The sequence below is a fragment of the Aquarana catesbeiana genome, linkage group LG13 (genome assembly GCF_042186555.1).
Source record: "Aquarana catesbeiana isolate 2022-GZ linkage group LG13, ASM4218655v1, whole genome shotgun sequence".
NCBI classification, from domain to species: domain Eukaryota; kingdom Metazoa; phylum Chordata; class Amphibia; order Anura; family Ranidae; genus Aquarana; species Aquarana catesbeiana.
Window position 1 is genome coordinate 185,796,548 of NC_133336.1, and position 25,796 is coordinate 185,822,343.

Genomic DNA, 25,796 nt, shown 5'->3' on the forward strand with positions numbered 1-25,796 from the left:
TACATATTTTATTCATATGTAACTGTTTAGATATGTTAACTCATAAAATTGAGGTTGTATTGCTTCAGATTAGAATAAACAAAAACATAATTCTAGGAACTAGTTAGGTAATAATATATTTGTTTTAAGAAAAGAAAGAAAAAGCTTCCATTACTTCTGGATTATTGAACATATTTGTCCTAAAAAGTAATAAATCTATTGTTATTACCTGAAAATATATAACTGAACAAGAATTTCCTTATTTCACTTATATATTCTAAGGCTATATGAAACAGAAGTAATAAGAAATATAACTGGAATGTAACATGATCCCACACAGTGTGTGACTATCAGAATGCAGTTACATTCAGTTATAAATATAGGTTTTTTATAGAGAACCATCTCTTAGTATAATAAATGAAGAGATATCAGGAATTAGAATGTCAGTCCATTGAATCTTCTTGGTCCATGGATGATGTGGCATAACGGCCTCTTTTGTGAGAATGATGATTCCCATTTTGTTCTGAAATTTTCTGGGTGCTGCCTGAAGGTGAAGATGACGCCATTCTTCTGCGTGTGGGAGTGTTGCTGCTTGTGGGTTCTGTCAGATTTAATTTTAAAAGGGTTTGTTGTAGTTCATCTGCTGATCTGCTTCTGTAAATTGTACCTTGGTAGTTAAATCTGACTGAAAAGGGGAAGCCCCATTGATACATAATGTTGTGGCGTTGCAGTTCCATTAGTTGGGGTTTCATGGATCGTCTTTTAGTAATAGTAAGTTGGGATAGGTCAGCAAAAATTTGATAATTGTGTCCTTGAAAATTAAGTTCCTTTTTTTCTCTTGCAGCAATTAGTATTTGTTCTTTCGTTCTGTAATAATGAAATTTTGTGATTATATCACGTGGGGGTCCATCTTTCTTTTTGGCTGTGAGGGCTCTGTGTACTCTGTCCAATTCTAAACGTTCAATAGGGATATCTGGCTTTAGTTCTTGTAATAGAGCAGTAATAGTAGATTGCAGGTCTGTCACAGTTTCAGGTATTCCCCTTATGCGCAAGTTTGAACGTCTGGCTCTATTTTCGTAATCTTCGAGTTTAGTTTGAAGTATGAAATTCTCTTTTTTTAATTGTTCCAATTCTGTTATATTTTCTTGGGTTGTAATTTCAATTTCATCCATTTTAATTTCTAAGGCTGCGGTGCGGTTTCCCAGCTCTCTTATTTCTTTGGTTAGGCTTTTTGTTATTTGGTCTGAGGTTTGTTTTAAAGCCTTATGAAGCATCTTTTCAAATTGTAATAATATTACTGGGGATACTGAGGAGGCTTGTGGAGAAGTTTGTGAGAGGATTTGTTCTGTATCTGACTCAAATGGAGAGTCTTGCTGTGACATTTTCTGTCTGTGAGAGCGCCCTGATGCAGTATCTTGTGAGGTGACTGGAGCTGCTTCAGCTGCAGTGAGTGCCTGTGAGCTCTTTGTGAGGTGATTTTTATTTCTGCCACGGTTTCCTCCCAGTACCATATTTCCTGCCCAAACTTTCACAGTTTGTTCCCTGGGGCAAAAAGGTTCAAATGGATACCTTTTGAGCCCGCAGGCTCTGCTTTGTCCTTCTCTTCTCTCCTCAGCGGTGTGGAGCTCTAACAATGCATGTCTGCTCCGTTAGGCTCCGCCTCCTGCCCCCCCAGCATGAGAAAGTTCAATCAGCAGTAAGAAAGCTGAAATTAAAGCAAATGCAACCAGCGAGAATATGCGTTTGGGCAGAGAAAACTTTATAGGTTTGTTAAAGAATGAGACTTACTATATTAGATATAGCTAAATATCTCAGCAGGGGCATGTAAACAATATTCCTAATTAAGGGAGCAGCCATTAGAGGGAGGAGGGCCAACACCGGATTCACCACTTAGATCCTGGATTTAGTATCAGCAATGCTGAAGGCTCAATACAATCCCATTGCTGCATCTATAAGCATATAATGACAGATTAAGCTAAATATAGTAATCTCATGTAGAAATTTTACTGCAGCAATGGTGATAGCATATAGGGCGTTTGATGCAGCAAGGGCCAAGTGATCGTATATAGCTCAGTACTTACATTCAGGATACAAATAATTCAGCGTGCCCCTGGGAGACCGCAATACACTGACAGATATTTATATCCTTGATCAGTCACAGCTGATCCTGAGAACTAGCATCATGTGATCCCAGGATAGCAGATTGAATTATGGGGATTGTAGGCCAACAGCAACAAAGCTTTCTGCACATATGCAGAAAGATATCCCAAAAAACAAAATCCTATCTGTGAAGAGAGCTGAACGAGTACAGCGTCCGAGCGAGAAGACCTCGCACATACGCCGACTCTTAGTGCATTGTAGGATAGTGCCTCTGTCCATTACTAGACTTTTGATCTGTATCGAAATAGGTGGATTGCCAGTGTTGCAGTGACATCGCTATCTAGAAAACGCATGAACCTCCAGAACTCTGCGCAATCATTGTTGTCTCAGCTATAATTAGCAAAGGTCAGCAGGTGCTAGACAGTAAAAAATCTCTTTAAAAAATACCGTGATCAGTATGCTACTCCAGACATACATATCTGAGGAGCTGCATACTTGAAAGTAGATAAACAGCAAGTACTCAGCTTCAGATATTCCATCAATATCGCTCACAGGTGGCTAGCGTATGATACATCATAAAAACAGAACAAAGATGCATATAACACAGTATATAAACAAAATGATACACATATGTATTAGAACAATGTCTAGACCATGCATGAATTCTCCAAGTCACATTCAGTTTATGATTAATGCTCATTATGCGTACATGACATTATATCGGTATATATGTCGATATCTCCATTCATATCATCTACCAAATCTTACAAATGATACAAATACGGACTAATAGGGTGTACACACGGTCAGACTTTGTTCGGACATTCACAACAACAAAATCCTAGGATTTTTTCCGACGGATGTTGGCTCAAACTTGTCTTGCATACACACGTTCACACAAAGTTGTCGGAAAATCCAATCGTTTTAAACGCGGTGACATAAAACATGTACGTCGGGACTATAAACGGGGCAGTGACCAATAGCTTTCATCTCTTTATTTATTCTGAGCATGCGTGGCACTTTGTCCGTCGGATTTGTGTACACACGATCTGAATTTCCGACAACGGATTTGTCGGAAAATTTTATCTCCTGCTCTCCAACTTTGTGTGTCGGAAAATCCGATGGAAAATGTCCGATGGAGCCCACACACGGTCAAAATTTCCGACAACACGCTCCGATCGGACGTTTTCCATCGGAAAATCCGACCGTGTGTACGGGGCATAAGTCTGTTTAACATATGTTACCTTATCTAAAAGGAACAGAAAGGGGAAAAGGGGGGATGGGAGGGAAATAGGGAAGCAATTGAGTAGGGACACACAAGATCTGCAAGTGAAGCAAATCGCATGGTACAACATAGGATGACCGTATTAAAGAAAGGGTTTGAAACTGATCATGTCATTCAAGCCTGGATAGACTGTGGCTCGTAACTTATGTATCCATTGCGTTTCACGCTGGAGTACTTTTTTATCAAAATCACCCCCACGGGGGTCTGCATAGACAATGTCAAGAGCTGCAAATTTAAACTTCACAGGGTCATACATATGCTTGAAGGCTATGTGATAACCCATTGTGGTGTTTAAAAGACCATTTGTAACATAGTATACGTGGTCTTTAATTCTTCTCCAGAAGGGCCTAATTGATTTTGCCCACATAGAAGGCTCCACATGGACAAAAGATGATGTAAATAACTCCTTGAGTTTGACATGTGATGTGGTGCCGTAGGATGTGTGTGTGTCCATTTGGGAGAGGAACCGAAGGTCCTGTCAGTAGCAAATCGCAAAAGTCGCATTTGCCACATTTAAAGAGGCCCACAGGGGATTCTGTTGCATCAGTGGCTTTGCAATAGTGACTTCGTACTAGACGGTCTTTTATGGATCTTGCTCGCTGAAAAGTAATCTCGGGGCGGGATCCTACATACTTACTGATGGTGGGATCAGTAGTTAGAATGTGCCAACGTTTTTGGATAGTTGAACGTATGGTTTGATGTTGGTCAGAATAGGTTTTGATGAACCTAACTACCTCTGAATTAGTTTGTTTTGGTTCCGGAAACAGCAGGGCGTTTCTCGGTTTGGTTATAGCTTTTTTAAAAGCTTTTTTGAGAGTGGTTTTGGTGTATCCTCTCGCTAAGAGACGCTGATAAAGAAGGTCTGCTTCATATTTGAAGTCAGCATCCGTTGAGCAGTTGCGTTTCAAACGTATGTACTGACTAAACGGAATACTCTGGACTAGAGGGCGTGGGTGCGCACTCCGCGCGTGTGGTATTGTGTTCCCCGCTGTGGGTTTTCGAAACAGTGATGTATTTATTTGGCCCTCCTGATTAATTTTGATAGTAATGTCTAGATATGTAATTGTAGAAGGGCTGAACTGCATGGTGAATTTCAGGTTGTAGTCATTCTGACTTAGAACGACCATAAATTCCTCTAGTGCTGCTGGTGGTCCCGCCCATAGTAACAAGATGTCATCTATGTAGCGGAACCACCGCAGCACATAGGCAAAAAGATTTGAGTGTCTATCATTGGCAAATAAGTCCCGCTCCCACCCCCCCAGGTACAGGTTCGCATAGGAGGGTGCACAACATGTGCCCATAGCGACCCCCTGTACCTGGAGGAAGTGGGAGCCATCGAAAGAAAAGACGTTTTTAGAAAGAATATGTGACAGAAGTCACAAAACAAAGCCATTGAGATCCGAAAACGTAGGTCCTCTTTCATTCAAAAATCTAGCAACTGTGTTTAGATTTACTTCGAAGTACGAAGTACTTAGTGTGCCAAAAAAGACTGGCTTTCCGCTCAAAGACTTGCACTAGTTTGTGATAGACAATCTCCATTTCAACATTGTTATTTACAGAGGAACATGTTTGCTTAATGTCCAGAATAAAACCCTTCCAATTGCTTCCTGCCAGTTCCGCCATTCTGGTAAACACCTGCTGACCTTTGCTAATCATAGCTGAGACAACAATGATTGCGCAGAGTTCTGGAGGTTCATGATTTTTCTAGATAGCGATGTCACTGCAACACTGGCAATCCGCCTATTTCTATACAGATCGAAAGTCTAGTAATGGACAGAGGCACTATCCTACAATGCACTAAGAGCCAGCGTATGTGCGAGGTCTTCTCGCTCGGACGTTGTACTCGTTCAGCTCTCTTCACAGATAGGATTTTTTTCGGGATATCTTTCTGCATATGTGCAGAAAGCTTTGTTGCTGTTGGCCTACAATCCCCATAATTCAATCTGCTATCCTGGAATCACATGATGCTAGTTCTCAGGATCAGCTGTGACTGATCAAGGATATAAATATCTGTCAGCTGCTGCTAGTCCTGTGTGCAGTGTATTGCTGTCTCCCAGGGGCACGCTGGATTATTTGTATCCTGAATGTAAGTACCCCCCAATACTGATACAAACACTGCAAAGACTGATACTGCAGTGGGAAACACGGGGTTAACTATGTTTTCGAATCAAGCACAGGGTGACTCTTCTGATCTCTCTTCTACCACTATACCTCCAACTTCCAATAGAGAACTGAATACTCGATTACACATTATAGACGGCGCTAAAACCTTGATGGCATCTAGACCAGCAAGTACTGCGACAGCTGGAGCAATCCAGAAAGATACTAAGAAATGACACATAGACCAATTTTTCCCGATTACCACTAAACAGGTAAGCGCTAACTCTGACAATAGACCACTTTCTGACCCTATAACAAGTACACCTTTAGTAGTTGAACAGAATTTTTCGACCAAGAAAGATAAATTGGAAGTGATCAATTTATCATCATATCCTCTGAATACTGTTGAACGGGAGCTCCTGCAGCTTGGCCTCAGTTTCTGTCCCAACTCACTACCAAATAAGTTTGACATCATTAAAGACCTGTATTTGTTTGCAAGAAAGTTGACTTTAAAATTCATTTATGATAGTGACAGATGGGGTAAACAAGCGCAAATCGCCCACCAGGAAATCTGGAAAGATTTCTCAGTGGCTGAATTTAGAGCCCTAAAAAACTTGGTCCTACTCCTGGGGGAAAATGAATCTGTCCCAACTACCCAAGATACTCTTGTATTGGATGTAATTCTTGGCCAACAAATACAAACGACTCTATTTCTAGAAGACATCAAGTCACTAGGAGAGGCAATAAAGAAAAAATCTACCAACTTTCCGTCTTTATATATTAATTCTAATATATGGACTTTCTTGGTCCAAACCAATAAAGACATTGAATCTATGCCACTAAGGAAGATAGTAAACCCCAATCTAAATGAGGCTCATCAAGCAGCCCTAATTAATTTAAGTAACAATACTGATGTGGTGATCAAGCCATCAGATAAGGGCGGTAATGTGGTTTTGATGGATACATTATCATACAGGAACATGTGTTGGGACATCTTAAAAACCGACTCTGGTACAAACTGATTACTGCTAATATCCTAACCAAATTTGATCAACAGTATGATGATCTATTACAATCCGCCCTCGCCAACGGCCTGATCACACAAGAGATTTTTAAAGGTATTCAAGTGGCTCATCCGAGAGTACCCACTTTTTACTCTCTGCCCAAAATCCATAAACACCCTACAAAACCACCCGGTCGCCCAATTGTCTCAAGTATAGGCTCAAAAACGGAAAGAGCGAGCATTTTTGTAGATCAATATCTAAGACCCCATGTCACCACTTTACCCTCCTATATAAAAGATACCCCAGATCTGTTAAAAAATCTGGAGGGCCTAACTGTCCCCTATGGATGCCTTTTGGTAACGATTGATGTGGAAACCTTGTACTCATCTATTCCAAATGAATTAGGTCTAAACACAGTTGCTAGATTTTTGAATGAAAGAGGACCCACGTTTTCGGACCTCAATGGCTTTGTTTTGTGACTTCTGTCACATATTCTTTCTAAAAACGTCTTTTCTTTCGATGGCTCCCACTTCCTCCAGGTACAGGGGGTCGCTATGGGCACATGTTGTGCACCCTCCTATGCGAACCTGTACCTGGGGGGTGGGAGCGGGACCTATTTGCCAATGATAGGCACTCAAATCTTTTTGCCTATGTGCTGCGGTGGTTCCGCTACATAGATGACATCTTGTTACTATGGGCGGGACCACCAGCAGCACTAGAGGAATTTATGGTCGTTCTAAGTCAGAATGACTGCAACCTGAAATTCACCATGCAGTTCAGCCCTTCTACAATTACATATCTAGAGATTACTATCAAAATTAATCAGGAGGGCCAAATAAATACATCACTGTTTCGAAAACCCACAGCGGGGAACACAATACTACACACGCGGAGTGCGCACCCACGCCCTCTAGTCCAGAGTATTTCATTTAGTCAGTACATACGTTTAAAACGCAACTGCTCAACGGATGCTGACTTCAAATATGAAGCAGACCTTCTTTATCAGCATCTCTTAGCAAGAGGATACACCAAAACCACTCTCAAAAAAGCTTTTAAAAAAGCTATAACCAAACCGAGAAATGCCCTGCTGTTTCCGGAACCAAAACAAACTAATTCAGAGGTAGTTAGGTTCATCACAACCTATTCTGACCAACATCAAACCATACGTTCAGCTATCCAAAAACATTGGCACATTCTAACTACTGATCCCACCATCAGTAAGTATATAGGATCCCGCCCCGAGATTACTTTTTGGCGAGCAAGATCCATAAAAAACACCGTCTAGGACGAAGTCACTATTGCAAAGCCACTGATGCAACAGAATCCCCTGTGGGCCTCTTTAAATGTGGCAAATGCGACTTTTGCGATTTGCTACTGACAGGACCTTCGGTTCCTCTCCCAAATGGACACACACACACGTCCTACGGCACCACATCACATGTCAAACTCAAGGAGTTATTTAAATCATCTTTTGTCCATGTGGAGCCTTCTATGTGGGCAAAACCATTAGGCCCTTCTGGAGAAGAATTAAAGACCACGTATACTATGCTACAAATGGTCTTTTAAACACCACAATGGGTTATCACATAGCCTTCAAGCATATGTATGACCCCGTGATGTTTAAATTTGCAGCTCTTGACATTGTCTACGCAGACCCCCGTGGGGGCGATTTTGATAAAAAAGTACTCCAGCGTGAAACACAATGGATACATAAGTTACGAGCCACGGTCTATCCAGGCTTGAATGACATGATCAGTTTCAAACCCTTTCTCTAATACGGTCCTCCTATGTTGTACCATGCGATTTGCTTCACTTGCAGCTCTTGTGTGTCCCTTTTTCCCTTTCTGTTGCTTTTAGATAAGGTAGCATATGTTAAACAGACTTAGTCCGTATTTGTATCATTTGTAAGATTTGGCAGATGATTTGAATGGAGATATCGACATATATACCGATATAATGTCATGTATGCATAATGAGCATTAATCATAAACTGAATGTGATTTGGAGAATTCACGCATGGTCTAGACATTGTTCTAATACATATGTGTATCATTTTATTTATATACTGTGTTATATGCATCTTTGTTCTGTTTTTATGATGTATCATACGCTAGCCACCTGTGAGCGATATTGATGGAATATCTGAAGCTGAGTACCTGCTGTTCATCTACTTTCAAGTATGCAGCTGCTCAGATATGTATGTCTAGAGTAGCATACTGATCACAGTATTTTTTAAAGAGATTTTTTACTGTCTAGCACCTGCTGACCTTTGCTAATTATAGCTAACACAACAATGATTGCGCGGAGATTCGTGCGTTTTCTAGATAGCGATGGTGTAGCATACTGATCACGGTATATTTTTAAAGAGATTTTTTACTGTTTAGCACCTGCTGACCTTTGCTAATCATAGCTGAGACAACAATGATTGCGCAGAGTTCTGGAGGTTCATGCGTTTTCTAGATAGCGATGTCACTGCAACACTGGCAATCCACCTATTTCGATACAGATCGAAAGTCTAGTAATGGACAGAGGCACTATCCTACAATGCACTAAGAGCCGGCGTATGTGCGTGGTCTTCTCGCTCGGACGCTGTACTCGTTCAGCTCTCTTCACAGATAGGATTTTATTTTTTTGGGATATCTTCCTGCATATGTGCAGAAAGCTTTGTTGCTGTTGGCCGCCAATCCCCATAATTCAATCTGCTATCCTGGTATCACATGATGCTAGTTCTCAGGATCAGCTGTGACTGATCAAGGATATAAATATCTGTCAACTGCTGCTAGTCCTGTGTGCAGTGTATTGCTGTCTTCAAGGGGCACGCTGAATTATTTGTATCCTGAATGTAAGTACTGAGCTATATACGATCACTTGGCCCTTGCTGCATCAAACGCCCTATATGCTGTCACCATTGCTGCAGTAAAATTTCTACATGAGATTACTATATTTAGCTTAATCTGTCATTATATGCTTATAGATGCAGCGATGGGATTGTATTGAGCCTTCAGCATTGCTGATACTAAATCCAGGATCTAAGTGGTGAATCCGGTGTTGGCCCTCCTTCCTCTAATGGCTGCTCCCTTAATTGGGAATATTGTTTACATGCCCCAGCTGAGATATTTAGCTATATCTAATATAGTAAGTCTCATTCTTTAACAAACCTATAAAGTTTTCTCTGCCCAAATGCATATTCTCGCTGATTAATGCTGGTTGCATTTGCTTTAATTTCAGCTTTCTTACTGCTGATTGAACTTTCTCGTGCTACCGTGACTTGCATAATTTTGCATTCCAATTTAAGGTACCGGCTTGGTGTTCTTTCCTATGCTCGCACTTGCTTAGCGCATGATTTTTATCGTTAACAGTTTGTTTGTGTGTTAGTTGTGTGTGTCTAATGACATTATATCTCATTCTAGATAGAGAGATATTTCCTCCTCTGTCTCATGTGTGAACCTTGGCCGTGTCCTGAGGAAGCCTAACGGTGAAACGCGTAGACATACAAGGGCTCACTGCACAATAATCATAGATGCTATAAGTTACAATTGTCATTGTTTTTTAGATATTGTATTTTTCAATAAATTTATATTTTTTATACTGCTATATCTTCTCCACTGGTTCTTAGCCTAAAAAGTCCGCCTCCCTGGTAATACTCAGTACTACCTTATTTTGTATCCCCCAAAAAAAAATTATATAGATTTTTTTGTCAGATGTGACAAATCCAAATATATTGAGGGAATCACGATAAATAATAAAGAAAGTTTGTGTGAATATCAGCAACAAAACTACTTCATTCTTCTAGCATTATAAAGAAGAAGAGAGTGCGCTGTATTAAACAATTTTAAACATTGCAGCCTGAAGAAAGTGCTCTATCCTTTCTGAACGCTAATTTTACCAGACCAAGCTGTTCCGTCTCAGAATTTCTTCTGAGCATGCGTAGCACTTTGTGCGTCGAATTGTCCACACACGGTCGGAATTGACGCGATCGGATTTTGTTGTCGGAAAATTTTATAGCCTGCTCTCAAACTTTGTGTGTCGGAAAATCCGATGGGAAAAAGTCCGATGGAGCCCACACACGGTCGGAATTGGCGACAACACGCTCCGATCGCACATTTTCCGTCGGAAAATCCGACCGTGTGTACGGGGCATTATACTTTACTCCCATGTACTTGCCGCCCCTGATGATCTTTGGGTGATTCTTCTATATTTAGATTTGTTATAGACATTATGCTTATGTCTTTTCTGTTTGTCAACATTTTTTCTTCAATAAACAGATATTACCCCCTTCAGATCTGCGCTATAGCCGAATGACGGCTACAGCGCGGATCTGCTTTGCCGGGAGGCCGTCAATAGACGTACTCCCCTTTGCACTCTTGTCATGCCCCCCTGAAGGGCACACGCTGTGATCACCCGAGTCAATGAGACTCGGGTGATCACAGATCGGAGCAAGGGGTCGATCCCGGGGGTTTAGGTGCCCAGTAAGCAAGTGGTTAAACAAAACCAAAAAAAAATCAGAGGCTTCTCCTAAAGGTGCTGCTAATTCAGTATATCTGTCCTACATTTTAGTGCTACTTTTTCTTATCCTGTATCTCTACATCCTTTCTCTTAGTACTGAGATCTGCAATAAAAGATAAAAGACTTGAGTGACTGGAACCCAATGCAGGTGAAAAACCTGGAGGCTTTACAACCTCTTTAAACCTATTGAACAACTACAGTATGGGATTAATGAAATGGTGACTGTGAGCCAGGCCTTCTCATTCATTATGAGTGCCTGACCTCACAAATGCTATTTTGCCTGGTTGCAAATTCCCTTAGACACACCCCAACATTGTGTGGACACTAGAATATCTGCAAAGGGTGGGTGTAAGAGAGCCCAGAGCCTCCCTCCTTACATCAGGGTCCCCAGAGCCTCCCTCCTTACATCAGGGTCCCCTGAGAGCCTCCCTCCTTACATCAGGGTCCCCCGAGAGCCTCCCCCTTACATCAGGGTCCCCCGAGAGCCTCCCCCTTACATCAGGGTCCCCCGAGAGCCTCCCCCTTACATCAGGGTCCCCCGAGAGCCTCTCCCTTACATCAGGGTCCCCCGAGAGCCTCCTCTTACATCAAGATCCCCAGAAAGTCTCCCCCTTACATCAGGGTCCCAAGAGAGCCTCCCCCTTACACCCGGGTCCCCAGAGAGCCTCCTTTTACATCAGGGTCCCAAGAGACCCTCCCCCTTACATCAGGATCCCCAGAGAGCCTCTTCTTACATCAGGATCCCCAGAGAGCCTTCCCCTTACATCAGGATCCCCAGAGAGCCTTCCCCTTGCATCAGGGTCCCCAGAGAGCCTTCCCCTTTACATCAGGGTCCCCAGAGAGCCTTCCCCTTTACATCAGGGTCCCCAGAGAGCCTTCCCCTTTACATCAGGGTCCCCAGAGAGCCTTCCCCTTTACATCAGGGTCCCCAGAGAGCCTTCCCCTTTACATCAGGGTCCCCAGAGAGCCTTCCCCTTTACATCAGGGTCCCCAGAGAGCCTCCCCTTTACATCAGGGTCCCCAGAGAGCCTCCCCTTTACATCAGGGTCCCCAGAGAGCCTCCCCTTTACATCAGGGTCCCCAGAGAGCCTCCCACTTACATCAGGGTCCCCAGAGAACCTCCCCCTTACATCAGGGTAACCAGAGAGCCTCTTACATCAGGGCCCCCCCCCGAGAGCACCCCCGCACATTAGGGTTCCCAGAGAGCCTCCCTCTTACATTGGGGGGAGAGAGAGAGATTTTCCAGCAGCACTCTCATTCTTCCGCCCCAGCCATGGCTGTTCTCCTACTGCTGCCCTCCGGCATAATCACAGTGTAACTCTGCAGGCCGGGCACCAGACTAGTGGGAGGCACTGCGCCGGCAAAGAGAAATCTAGCACCACGGGCGTTGGCAGGTCTCCTGCTGGCTTCAGGCATTTCACTCTGTCTCCGCTGGTAACAGTTTAGTGGGAGGCGCCGCACCGGCCGGTTTGAAGAGAAGGCATCGCATCGGAAAATGCGGCTTCGGCCACTGCTGACTGGCACTGAGGGCAGGCGGCCTACATACTCGGGGCTATAGCCCCAATTGCCACCCCCTAGCAACGCCACTTGGGGGAGCAATTCCATATTGATGCACATGGTTTTGGAATGGCATAGTCAACAAGTTCATACAGTATATGTGTGAGGATCAGGTGTCCATGAACTATTTGCTATATAGTGTAAATGAATGTAAAGCACGAGTACCACTACATCCAGGGCAGACAGTGCACTTGCACCATACCCAGGAAGAGAGGGCCCATTTCAAGGTGACCCTTTTCTTTTTTGGTCGGTTTCTTTTATGAACAGCTAGATTAATCAAAGCCCTTTATCAACAACTGACAGTAAACAAATTGAATGGATTATTAAAGTAGGTACTTTTGTCAGTATAGATGTTTACTTAAAGCTTAGTTGAAGCTTTGTTTTGTATTACAAAAAGTAAAAAAGAAAGTTGCCCAAGAGACTTTTTTTGGAGGTTAATACATGTACAGATCCAGCATATAAAAAAATCTTAAGCTTTATTGCATACAAAAAGATTAACAACAAAGGAATGCACCAGGGATAGTTCTTATGATTTTCCACATTTTGATTATACACTCGCTCCTTAAAAAGAGCTGTGAAGATTTGTGTAGTCATCAACAGAAGAAATAGAAAACATTACAGATCTCAACGCGTTTCATTAAAACAAATTTGACTTCATCAGGAGTTTGATGCTTCTGACAGGGTGTAACTAATCATGGCAATCAAAGTTTAACCAATCCAAAACAGTCAGGAGATCAACCAACAGATGGAGAGTCTGTCCTGGGGTTTGTGGTGACAGGGGACAGGCGAGAAGTAGCCTGAGGGGTAAAGATCAATGGGCAAGCATGGCTGAAGCACCCAGCCAAAAAACTCAGAAATCCACGGTAACCATAAGTACAGGATCTAAGTGATATGAACATTAGGGCTCTTTTACACTGGGGATAGGTGGGGTTGATAAAAACAGGTGGCTGAGCTGCGGTTTTACTGCCCCAAAGCCCCCTTCCCCAAAATTCTAACATTGCAGCCCCATAGGGCTGTATACATGCTTTTTCAGTGAACCAAAGCAATTTAAGTTGGGCAGCACCACCTGTCAATCTCGCCTAATGAGATTAGTGGGGATGCACCACAACTGTACACCAAACACTTGGCTCACCGGTTGTAACACGGTGTCACAATGTAAAAATGCCATTTTGCATTAAATTAAAAAACAGTTCAAATGAAAATAAACAGACAACAGGAGGTGGCAGTAGCCAGCTACTGCTACAGCACCCTCTGAAAAGTAATCCACTGAGGATCGCTTGCCATGTCACCTGCCACCTGAAGCAGATTGTCACCTGTCACCATTTGCAGATTGTCACTTGCCATGTCACCTGCCACCTGATGCGGATTGTCACTTGCCACGTCACCTGTCATCATTTCCAGATTGTCACTTGCCACGTCACCTGCCACCAGATGTGGGTTGTCACTTGCCAACTGATGTGGATTGCCACTTGCCATGCCAGCCAGTGCCACCAAATGTGCATTGTCGCTACATTGGTGGCAGGCTGGCAGCACTGGTCCATTTAGTGAGGGCAGGCAGTGAGAGATGATGTCATCTCTGCTCATCCGCCCGCTTGCCTCTCTCTTCTCATCCACCTCTAATGCAACCCGCCGCAGCCGTGGCCCGCTGGTTAGGCAGGGACCCTGAGGCAAGAGACTCAGGGCTATGGGCCACCCCCTAGTGATGCCTCTGGTGGTAAGCATTAATGCCTGCTGAAAGAGCAGTGTTATTAAATACGACTCTAGATCTGACTTGTGCATTGGGTACAAATACATCATACGCACCCTTTTTGTATGTCTTGAAGGACTGTAGAGAAGAATGTAGTCTAACAGACACGGGTCCATTGATTGCCACAGCTTGTTGAAGTGACAGTTCATCCCCAGATGTTATATTCACATAACTGCTGCAATTAGCAGCTCTAGGAGCAGAGATGCAGGTGCCTTCCTAGTGAATGGATAAATACTATTAAGTACAGGATTCATGGTCTGAAGTCTGATAACTTATTGCCCATGTCAACCAATTAAAGTTGAACTCCAGGAATATATAAAAGACACAAATTATTTCAGCTCTGCACTCATTATTATATCAATAAATGTATGTTTTTTTATTAAATGTAAAAATTTAATAAATCCTAATATAAATCCCTGCTATGTATCAGCCTCATGTAGACCCTGTATAGCAGTTCAGATGGGGGTCAGAGAAGCAGCACAAGGAGCCAATCAGATGGGCTGCAGTCCAAGAAGCATGTTGATAGAAGGAGAGAGCAAAGTGACTAAAAGATGAGCTGCTTCTCCTTTTACTGTCCAGTCACATGCTAGGGTGGAACAAGACCTGTAAGTGTTACTGAACTAATTTCAGTACAATACAGCCTGAATTTTGTGAAAGGGGCACAGGGATTTGTGATACTAGTTAGAGCAGGGGCTTCAAACTTTCTAAATAAAGGGCCAGTTTTCTGTCCTTCACAGTAAATTATGGCCAGAGGAAGTAGAAAATGCCCCAGCATCCAAGGGAGTAGACAATGTATCAACCTTGGTGTTCAGTGGCAGTAAGTAAATTACATAATGCCCCGTCATTGGTGTCAGTAGAAGGAATAGTGCCCCATCATTGGTATCAGGAGGAGGAATAGTGCCCCATCATTGGTATCAGTGAGAGGAATAGTGCCCCATCATTGGTGTCTTGTGGAAGGAATAGTGCCCCATTATTGATATCAGTGGGAGGAATAGTGCCCCATCATTGGTATCAATGGGGGGAATAGTGCCCCATTGTTGGTGTCTTTGGGAGGAATATAGCCCCATTGTTGGTGTCAGTAGAAGGAATAATGCCCCATCATTGTTATCAGTGGGAAGAATATTGCCCCATCATTGGTGTCAGGGGGGAATAGTGCCCCATCATTGGTATCAATGGGAGGACTAGTGCCCCATCATTGGTGTCAGTGGGGGGAATAGTGGCCATCATTGGTATCAATGGGAGGACTAGTGCTCCATCATTGGTGTCAGTGGGGGGGAATAGTGCCCCATCATTGGTGTCAGAGGGGGAATAGTGCCCCATCATTGGTATCAATAGGACGACTAGTGCCCCATCATTGGTGTCAGTGGGGGGAATAGTGCCCCATCATTGGTGTCAGTGGGAGGAATAGTGCCCCATCATTGGTGTCAGTGGAAGGAGAAATACTCCCTCAATGGTATCAGTGGAAGAAATAGTGCCCCATTACTGGCGTCAGTGGGAGGAATAGTGCCCCATCATTGGTGTCAGTGAAAGAAATCGTGTACCATCGTTAGTGTAACTTGGAGAAATGGTGCCACATTGTTGGTGTCTTTGGAAGGAATTTAGCCCTATTGTTGGTGTCAGTGGGAAGAATAGCACCCCATCATTGGTGTCAGTGGGAGAGATAGTGTCCTATCATTATCATTGTTTATTATGGGGAGAAATAGTGTCCCATCATTGGTGTCACTTGGAGGAATAGTGTCCCATAATAGGTGTCAGTGAGAAGAGGATAGTATCTCAGGACTGTGTTTTGTTACCTTTGCTTGGTATGGGTATGAGGATTCCAGTGCAAGTCCATGTTTAATGATGTAATTAAAAGCCTTTTCAAACCGTCCTCCCTTGCATCCATGGTTTCCAAAGCTCTTGCTGCAATCCACAAGCTCCTGTTCGCTCAGTGACTGCAACTTTCCTGTCTTCAGCTTCATCTGGCATTCAAGAGCGCCTGTTGCAGCGAAAGCCCAGCAAGACCCACATTGTCTCTGCAAATATGTATAATGCTGAGGATCAGATATATTGTGATTGTGCAATTTTTTTCTTTTTAACTATTTATGACATCACTATTTATGACATCATGCATGTACACAGTAAGTTCCAAGATAGAGGAACAAGCAAAACGGCATTACCATAAAGTTACAGAAAAAACATGTAACATATAGTTCCAGAGAAAAGAAATAACCCCCCAATAGACAGTAACCAAAAAACATCAATTGTATCCAGCACAGTGTCACCCAGCATATAATGTCCGAAATCCTTGCAGTAAGTGCCACATATATTGTGAAAGCCTCGGGCCCTACGTCCAGCCATGGGACTACCAAACCCATATGTAGCAGCCTCTAGTGTGCTACTAGTGTAATTGTAGGCACATTTATGCTTTTCTTATGGTCTAATTGATGGCTTTTGAATCTGGGTCAAGAGTTTACTGCAGGCAGGCTGGATAACTCATATAGGCAGGCAGGGGCGTTGCTAGGTCTGCAAAAGATCTGGGGCTAGAGCCCCAGATCTTTTGCTAGAGCCCATAGCAGCAGTCACCTTTTTGCATGCCCGCGGGGGGAGAGACAGGGTGATTGAAGTGCATTATTTCTATTGTTACATTCTAATATATAATGAAGTGGTTCAACTCGCCATACTGCAGAATCAGTGGGAGCCCTGGGCGTGTCACTTGCCACATCTCCTGTCACCAGATGCAGTGTGTCACTTGCCACCGTCACCTGCCACCATTTGCAGATTGCCACATCACCTGCCACCATTTGCAGATTGCCACGTCTCCTGCCACCATTTGCAGATTGTCACTTGCAATGTCTCCTACCACCATTTGCAGATTGTCACTTGCCACGTCTCCTACCACCATTTGCAGATTGTCACTTGCCACATCTCCTGGCTCCATTTGCAGATTGCCACATCTCCTGCCACCATTTGCAGATTGTCACTTGCCATGTCACCAGCCACCAGATGTGGGTTGTCACTTGCCAACTGATGTGGATTGTCACTTGCCATGCCAGCCAGTGCCACCAAATGTGCATTGGCGCTGCATTGGTGGCAGGCTGACAGCACTGGTCCATTTAGTGGGAGCAGGAGAGCGGTGATGCGGGGCGGGGAATGAGAGATGATGTAATATCGCTGCTCCCCACCGCACCAGGTCTGGCTGCAAAGTGGAGCTCCATGATGACAGGAAGCACGTGACCTCCACTCCACTGTGCTGTGAGGGTGGAAAAGTGCTGATGTGTGGCGGGCAATGAGAGATGATGTCATCTCTCTGCTGCTCACCGCACCTCACTTCCAAATTGAAGAGGCCTGGCTGTGAAGAGAGCAGATGTGGAGCAGGCAAAGAGAGGTGTCATCTCTGCTCGTCTGGCCACTTGCTTCTCTCCTTTCCTCTCCCTCTCTCATGCAGCTAGCCCGCCCGCCGTAGCAGTCACAACCCGCTGGTTAGGCAGAGACCCTGCAGCAAGAGACTCTGGGCTATGGGACCCAGATTCAGGCCTATAGCACCAGTAGCCACCCCCTAGCAAGGCCCCTGCAGGCAGGTCTCTGGTGCCTCCCCCTGGTTCTGGATGTTTGGAGAAATTTCTAGAAGCTGGAGGCCAGAGGGGTTGATCTGCATACTTAGGGGAACTTAGCCAATCCCCAGGCCATGGGCCTGGCATGGTGTCTGAGCCAGCCCATATATACAGTATGGATGAGTCATGACAGGAGGGGAGTCGGGTGGAAGATGGAGATGGAGTGCTAGGGAGACTGTCGGTGGAATGGAGGGCCTTCTAGGTCTAAGGGGGGCCCTACCCACAGAGATTTCCAGAGCAGCCAGGAGGGCTGGTAGGACCTGCTTAATAGTTGGAGCTGGTATCCGTTCTACAGAACTGGGGATATATTCCTGCAAACAGTTATCTCCTAGTCTGTAATGGACTTTTGCTCATAATTTACAAACAGTGTTTTGTACATAAAGAAGCAGTTCAGGATTTTTGTATCGAGAGAGGAAGATTGTCCCCAAGGTTTGCTGTGTTCATCATCTGCTGGGCATCCCATAAATCCCTTCACCTTATCCAAGTTGTTATCCCCTAATAAGAGCAACAAAAACAAGCCAAGGGACTGACTTCTTGTGTCTGAATGCAAGTGGAAAATGCATCTTGCCTGGCTGTGCAGGATTAGGGGGTCCAGTTACCAGCAGCCAGTGGTGTCGGGAGGGGGGCTGACGGGGGCTTGAGCCCTGAGTGTGCCCCCAAAAAGCCCCGGGTCTCGATATTCCTAAATGCATTATTAGCCCCGAGCCGTTTACACAGGCAACAAGGATTGATTGCCCGCTTATCCAGCACGGGCAAGTGACGTAGAAAATGTCCCGCCTCTGGGACTCGGCTCCTATGAAGGATGTCAGACTGGTCCAATGTCGGGACCGCAGGACGTGTGACGTCCATCATAGGTGCTGCCGGGTCCAGGAGGAGGTGGGAATGACACTGCAGCTGCACTGGGCACTTGGAGATCCCCGCTCGCTCTGTGTAAATGGGCGGGCGACTCTTCTATCCTGGCTCTGGCTGCCTGGTGCCTGCAGGGCTGTCTGAGTAGAGGTGAATGCCGGATGAGTGTACTCCCACACTACAGGTAAGGCTGAGCAGCAACAGTCTGGACTCAAATTTCTAAAGTGATATGGAAATTCAATGATTGAATGCCAGTTATTAAATAAGAGCTGAAACTTGTAATAGACATGGAAAGAAAAGCTTGAACTGTATAATTATACTTATATAACTGCCTGTGACAAGTTATAAATGGATGTGTTAGGAGATCAGAGGTCACCTGAAGTCAGACGTGTGCTGATGTGCCATCAGGTAGGTCAGTGTATATGTCAGGTAGGTCAGTGTATGTCAGGTAGGTCAGTGTATGTGTCAGGTAGGTCAGTGTATGTGTCAGGTAGGTCAGCGTATGTGTCAGGTAGGTCAGCGTACGTGTCAGGTAGGTCAGCGTATGTGTCAGGTAGGTCAGTGTATGTCATAGGGTTGCCACCTTTTCTTCAAGTCAAACCCGAACACTTTAGCGTCGCACAGCAATTTTTTTTATAGTATAAACTATACATATATTTTACTATTAAATAACATTTTTGATCATATGAAGTTAATAATAAGAGTTCCCCTTTTACATCTGAACTCGCAGAGTTCTCTTTTACTGTAAGGGGGGACTCTGCAGACTCTGATGTAAGGGAGAACTCTGGGGACTCTAACATACAGTGCCTTGCAAAAATATTCACCCCCCTTGGCATTTTTCGTGTTTTGTTGCCTCACAACCTGGAATTAACACAGATTGTTTGAGGATTTGCATCATTTAATTTACAGAACATGCCCACAACTTTGAAGATTTTTTTTTTATTGTGAAGCAAACAACAAATAGGACAAAATAACAGAAAAAGTCAATGTGCATAACTATTCACCCCCCTAAAGTCAATACTTTGTAGAGCCACCTTTTGCGGCTATCACAGCTCCGAGTCGCTTTGGATAAGTCTCTATGAGCTTGCCACATCTTACCACTGGGATTTTTGCCCATTCCTCCTTGCAAAACTGTCATTGTGCTGCTGGAAGGTGAACCTCCATCCTAGCCTCAAATCACACACAGAGTGGTACAGGTTTTGCTCAAGAATATCCCTGTATTTAGCACCATCCATCTTTCCCTCAACTCTGACCAGTTTCTAAGTCCCGACTGCTGAAAAACATCCCCACAGCATGATGCTGCCACCACCATGTTTTACTGTGGGGATGGTGTTCTTTGGGTGATGTGATGTGTTGGGTTTGCGCCAGACATAGCGTTTTCTTTGATGGGCAAAAAGTTCAATTTTATTCTCATCAGACCAGAGCACCTTCCTCCATATATTTTGGGAGTCTCCCATGTGCCTTTTTGCAAACTCAAAAACTGCCATTTTGTTTTTTGCTGAAAGTAATGGCTTTCTTCTGGCCACTCTGCCATAAAGCCCAATTCTATGGAGCGTACGGCTTATTGTCGCCCTATGTACAGATATTCCAGTCTCTGCTAGGGAACTCTGCAGCTCCTCCAGGGTTACCTTAGGTCTCTGTGCTGCCTCTCTGATTGATGCCCTCCTTGTCTGGTTTTGGCGTGCGGCCATCTCTTGGCAGGTTTGCTGTTGTGCCATATTCTTTCCATTTGGTTATGGTAGATTTGATGGTGCTCCTAGCTATCATCAAAGATTTGGATATTTTTTTTTAACCTAACCCTGACTTGTACTTCTCAACAACATTGTCCCTTACTTGTTTGGAGAGTTCCTTGGTCTTCATGGCAGTGTTTGGTTAGTGGTGCCTCCTGCTTAGGTGTTGCAGCCTCTGGGGCCTTTCAAAAAGGTGTGTATATGTAATGACAGATCAAGTGACACTTAGATTGCACACAGGTGGACACCATTTCACTAATTATGTGACTTCTGAAGGTATTAGGTTGCACCAGAGCTTTTTATGGGCTTAAAGTGGGGGTTCACCCACACCGCCAAAAAAAAAAAAATATTAAAAGCCAGCAGCTACAAATACTGCAGCTGCTGACTTTTAATACATGGCCACTTACCTGTCCCAGGGTCCAGCGATGTCGGCAGGGGACGCCGAGAACCCGCTCAGTTCTCGGCAGCTGCCGCCCCCATCCTAGGTGAGGGAATCAGGAAGTGAAGCGTTGCGGCTTCACTTCCCTGTTCACTACTGCACATGTGCGAGTCGAGCTGCGCGTCCCTAGTGGTCCCCGCTCTCTCCTGGGAGCTGTGTGTTCCCAGCAGACAGCGCAGTCAGGACGGGAAGAGGCATAGACTCCCATGGGAGTCTATGCCGGAAGTGGGTGCAAATACCTGTCTTAGACAGGTATCTGCACCCCCCTCCCCCCTGAAAGGTGCCAAATGTGACACCGGAGGGGGGGAGGGTTCCGAAAAGCGGAAGTTCCATTTTTGTGTGGAACTCCGCTTTAATAACAAAAGGCGTGAATACATACGCACATGCCAATTATCGTTTTTTTATTTCTGAAAATTTTTTTTTTTTAACAAGGAACACTGAGAACTCTGATGTACGGAGAAGACTCTGATGTAAGGGGGAACACTGTGGCCTCTGGTGTAAAGGGGAACTCTGATGTAAGGGGTGCTCTGAGAACCCTGATTTACCTTAGTGTACTCACTCAGAGGCAGGAGAGAGAAGGGGGGAGACTTTAGTCACAGACACGAATGGATGGTGAGCTCACTCACCCCTTGGCAGTCAGCACCTCTCATCCAGATGTAGCTCAGGCTGCTGGACTTCAAATTTCCAGCCCCCACTTTCCTTTTCTGAGGCACAGCGCCAGGGATTGGAGTGTGGGCAGACACAGAGGGGTGGGGGGGGGGAAGGTGCAGATCAAAGCCTCTCTCCTCTCCCGTCGGTGTGTGTGTTGGGGGGGGGGTTGTTAGTGCTGGCTTTGGGCAGTGTGAAAGAGAGTGTAACAGACAATCTCAGCTTAGACAACTGGAGCCAGCAACCCTGCTTGGAAGCCATAATTCAGTCTAAATAAGGTGTCCAGGTTTCAGGCAGTCTGAAACCCAGACACATGATTACAAACCCGAACTGTCTGGGTGAATCCCGGACAGGTGGCAACCCTAGTATGTCAGGTAGGTCAGTGTATGTGTCAGGTAGGTGTCAGTGTATGTCAGGTAGGTGTCAGTGTATGTCAGGTAGGTGAGTGTATGTCAGGTAGGTGAGTGTATGTCAGGTAGGTGAGTGTATGTCAGGTAGGTCAGTGTATGTTAGGTAGGTCAGTGTATGTTAGGTAGGTCAGTGTATGTTAGGTAGATCAGTGTATTTCAGGTAGGTCAGTGTATGTTTCAGATAGGTCAAGCAAGTGAGCCTTTCACTCTCCCCGCCCCTCCGGGCTGAAGCCCCTGGTCTTTTTCCCACCTAGCAACACCCCTGCCAGCAGCCCTAACGGAGGTAGTGCTACACGTCATATCTAGGCAGCACATTATCACAATATGGAGCGTGTCTAGTAAACTCTCCCTTATAGCAGAGACATTTTACTAGACAAATGTACCATCAGCGATTTCCTATAACGACGCAAAGGTACTGATTGTACAGTGTTTATAGGGTCACAGGATACCAACTACAGAAACAGTAGTTATGAAAATTATCATAGATTTTCTGATCCTATTAATACCACAGGCAGGCAGCTGCAGTATTTACAGTTAGTGTACTGTGTCCTCTGTACAGTGTGCACCTAAAGCTACCTGAAGACAATTGCTGGTGTTCTCATACTAATAATACTACAGGGAGGCAGTTGATTCAGCTAGCTGCAGTATAATTAGTTTATATATACATCCCAGCTTTGTGCAGCTACATCTCACTGCAGGCCATTATTATGTCTGGAAGGCCAACAAGGAGAGGCAGACAGTCACAAGCCAATAAAAGAGGGCAAGCAGGCTCTGTGTCTAGAGGCAACAGTGCTGGTCGTCGACACGGTGCATCCTCATCAGCACGTGGCCGTGGGACTCGCTTGTCCTTTTTTTTCGGCAGCTGGCCGTGTTGAGCCGCAACCAGGGGCGTAACTAGAAATCACAGGGCCCCATAGCAAAATGTTGTTTGGGGCCCCCCCTGCAAACAGCCCCTCCCCAAAAAAAAAACTAATTCCATTGAACAACAGATTATCACACTCATGTGGCACAGTACTTCTAATTCATCAGTGTCTGTGACCAGTAAATTCATTCATCAGTGACTGTTACCAGCAAAATCATTAATCAGTGACCAGTAAATTCATTCATCAGTGACCGTAACCAGTAAATTCATTCATCAGTGACCAGTAAATTCATTAATCAGTGATCGTGACCAGTAAATTTATTCATCAGTGACCAGTAAATTCATTCATCAGTGACCGTGACCAGTAAATTCATTCATCAGTGACCAGTAAATTCATTCATCAGTGACCATGACCAGTAAATTCATTCATCAGTGACCAGTAAATTCATTCATCAGTGACCGTGACCAGTAAATTCATTCATCAGTGACCAGTAAATTCATTCATCAATGACCGTGACCAGTAAATTCATTCATCAGTGACCAGTAAATTCATTCATCAGTGATCGTGACCAGTAAATTCATTCATCAGTGACCAGTAAATTCATTCATCAGTGATCGTGACCAGTAAGTTCATTCATCAGTGACCAGTAAATTCATTCATCAGTGATCGTGACCAGTAAATTAATTCATCAGTGACCAGTAAATTCATTCATCAGTGACCAGTAAATTCATTCATCAGTGACCGTGACCAGTAAATTCATTCATCAGTGACCAGTAAATTCATTCATCAGTGACCGTGACCAGTAAATTCATTCATCAGTGACTGCAACCAGTAGATTCATTCATCTATAACCGTGACCAGTAAATTCATTTCTCACTGACCGTGACCAGTAAATTCATTCATCAGTGACCAGTAAATTCATTCATCAGTGACCAGTAAATTCATTCCTCAGTGACTGCAACCAGTAGATTCATTCATCTATGACTGTGACCAGTAAATTCATTCATCAGTGATCGTGACCAGTAAATTCATTCATCAGTGACCAGTAAATTCATTCATCAGTGACCAGTAAAATCATTCCCCAGTGACCGTGACCAGTAAATTCATTCATCAGTGACCAGTAAATTCATTCCTCAGTGACCGTGACCAGTAAATTCATTCATCAGTGACCAGTAAATTCATTCATCAGTGACCAGTAAATTCATTCATCAGTGACCGTGACCAGTAAATTCATTCATCAGTGACTGCAACCAGTAGATTCATTCATCTATAACCGTGACCAGTAAATTCATTTCTCACTGACCGTGACCAGTAAATTTATTCATCAGTGACCAGTAAATTCATTCATCAGTGACCGTGACCAGTAAATTCATTCATCAGTGACCAGTAAATTCATTCATCAGTGACCATGACCAGTAAATTCATTCATCAGTGACCAGTAAATTCATTCATCAGTGACCGTGACCAGTAAATTCATTCATCAGTGACCAGTAAATTCATTCATCAATGACCGTGACCAGTAAATTCATTCATCAGTGACCAGTAAATTCATTCATCAGTGATCGTGACCAGTAAATTCATTCATCAGTGACCAGTAAATTCATTCATCAGTGATCGTGACCAGTAAGTTCATTCATCAGTGACCAGTAAATTCATTCATCAGTGATCGTGACCAGTAAATTAATTCATCAGTGACCAGTAAATTCATTCATCAGTGACCAGTAAATTCATTCATCAGTGACCGTGACCAGTAAATTCATTCATCAGTGACCAGTAAATTCATTCATCAGTGACCGTGACCAGTAAATTCATTCATCAGTGACTGCAACCAGTAGATTCATTCATCTATAACCGTGACCAGTAAATTCATTTCTCACTGACCGTGACCAGTAAATTCATTCATCAGTGACCAGTAAATTCATTCATCAGTGACCAGTAAATTCATTCCTCAGTGACTGCAACCAGTAGATTCATTCATCTATGACTGTGACCAGTAAATTCATTCATCAGTGATCGTGACCAGTAAATTCATTCATCAGTGACCAGTAAATTCATTCATCAGTGACCAGTAAATTCATTCCCCAGTGACCGTGACCAGTAAATTCATTCATCAGTGACCAGTAAATTCATTCCTCAGTGACCGTGACCAGTAAATTCATTCCTCAGTGACCGTGACCAGTAAATTCATTCATCAGTGACCAGCAAATTAATTCATCAGTGACTGTGACCAGTAAATTCATTCATCTATGACCATGACCAGTAAATTAATTCCTCTGTGACCAGTAAATTCATTCCTCAGTGACCGTGACCAGTAAATTCATTCCTTAGTGACCGTGACCAGTAAATTCATTCCTCAGTGACCGTGACCAGTAAATTCATTCATCAGTGACTGTGACCAGTAAATTAATTCATCTATGACCGTGACCAGTAAATTCATTCACCAGTGACTGCGACCAGTAAATTCATTCCTCAGTGACCAGTAAATTAATTCCTCAGTGACCAGTAAAATCATTCATTAGTGACTGTGACCAGTGCAGCCTGCAGGACATTAATACAGCAGTCAGTTACAGTGCAGGACATTTACCCCCCTCCCCCCGCCATGCTGCATATTACAAAAATCAAAGTCACAGTCTAAAGACAGTTCATATTCTTCAGACTGCATGGCATCACTGGGTGGCTGCATCAGCTTAATTTAGTTGTGCCGCTTCCCTACCTGGAAATGTGAGTGATCGCTTCACTGAATCTGTCTCTGGCTCTCTGCAATAGTGGGTCACGGACCGGTGTATGAGGTTCCTCCTCGGCGACGCTGCCTGTGCTTGCAGGCTCCAGTAGCTCTCGCCTCTCCTCCCATCATGGCTCCGGCTGAGTGACATCACGCCGCTGGGACGGAGATGGCACCGGTTATTCTGTCCCTGCACAGAAGCTTGCCGATGCCGAGGGCCCGGCTGGAGGGCCCCACTCGGCAGCGGGCTGGGACCCCATAGCG

The 25,796-nt window shown here is 44.2% G+C and overlaps 1 protein-coding gene across 1 annotated transcript in view; it reads right to left on the reverse strand.

Annotated features, from left to right (window-relative positions):
• The window catches only part of LOC141116619 (cathepsin S-like), a 75,739-nt gene that overhangs the window by 19,800 nt on the left and 30,143 nt on the right, over positions 1 to 25,796 (reverse strand). The window contains exons 4-5 of the mRNA XM_073609013.1: positions 16,072 to 16,293; positions 14,335 to 14,494 (exon numbers count right to left, since the gene is read on the reverse strand). Of these exons, the coding sequence (XP_073465114.1) occupies positions 14,335 to 14,494; positions 16,072 to 16,293 (382 nt within the window). The remainder of the gene's footprint in view (positions 1 to 14,334; positions 14,495 to 16,071; positions 16,294 to 25,796) is intronic.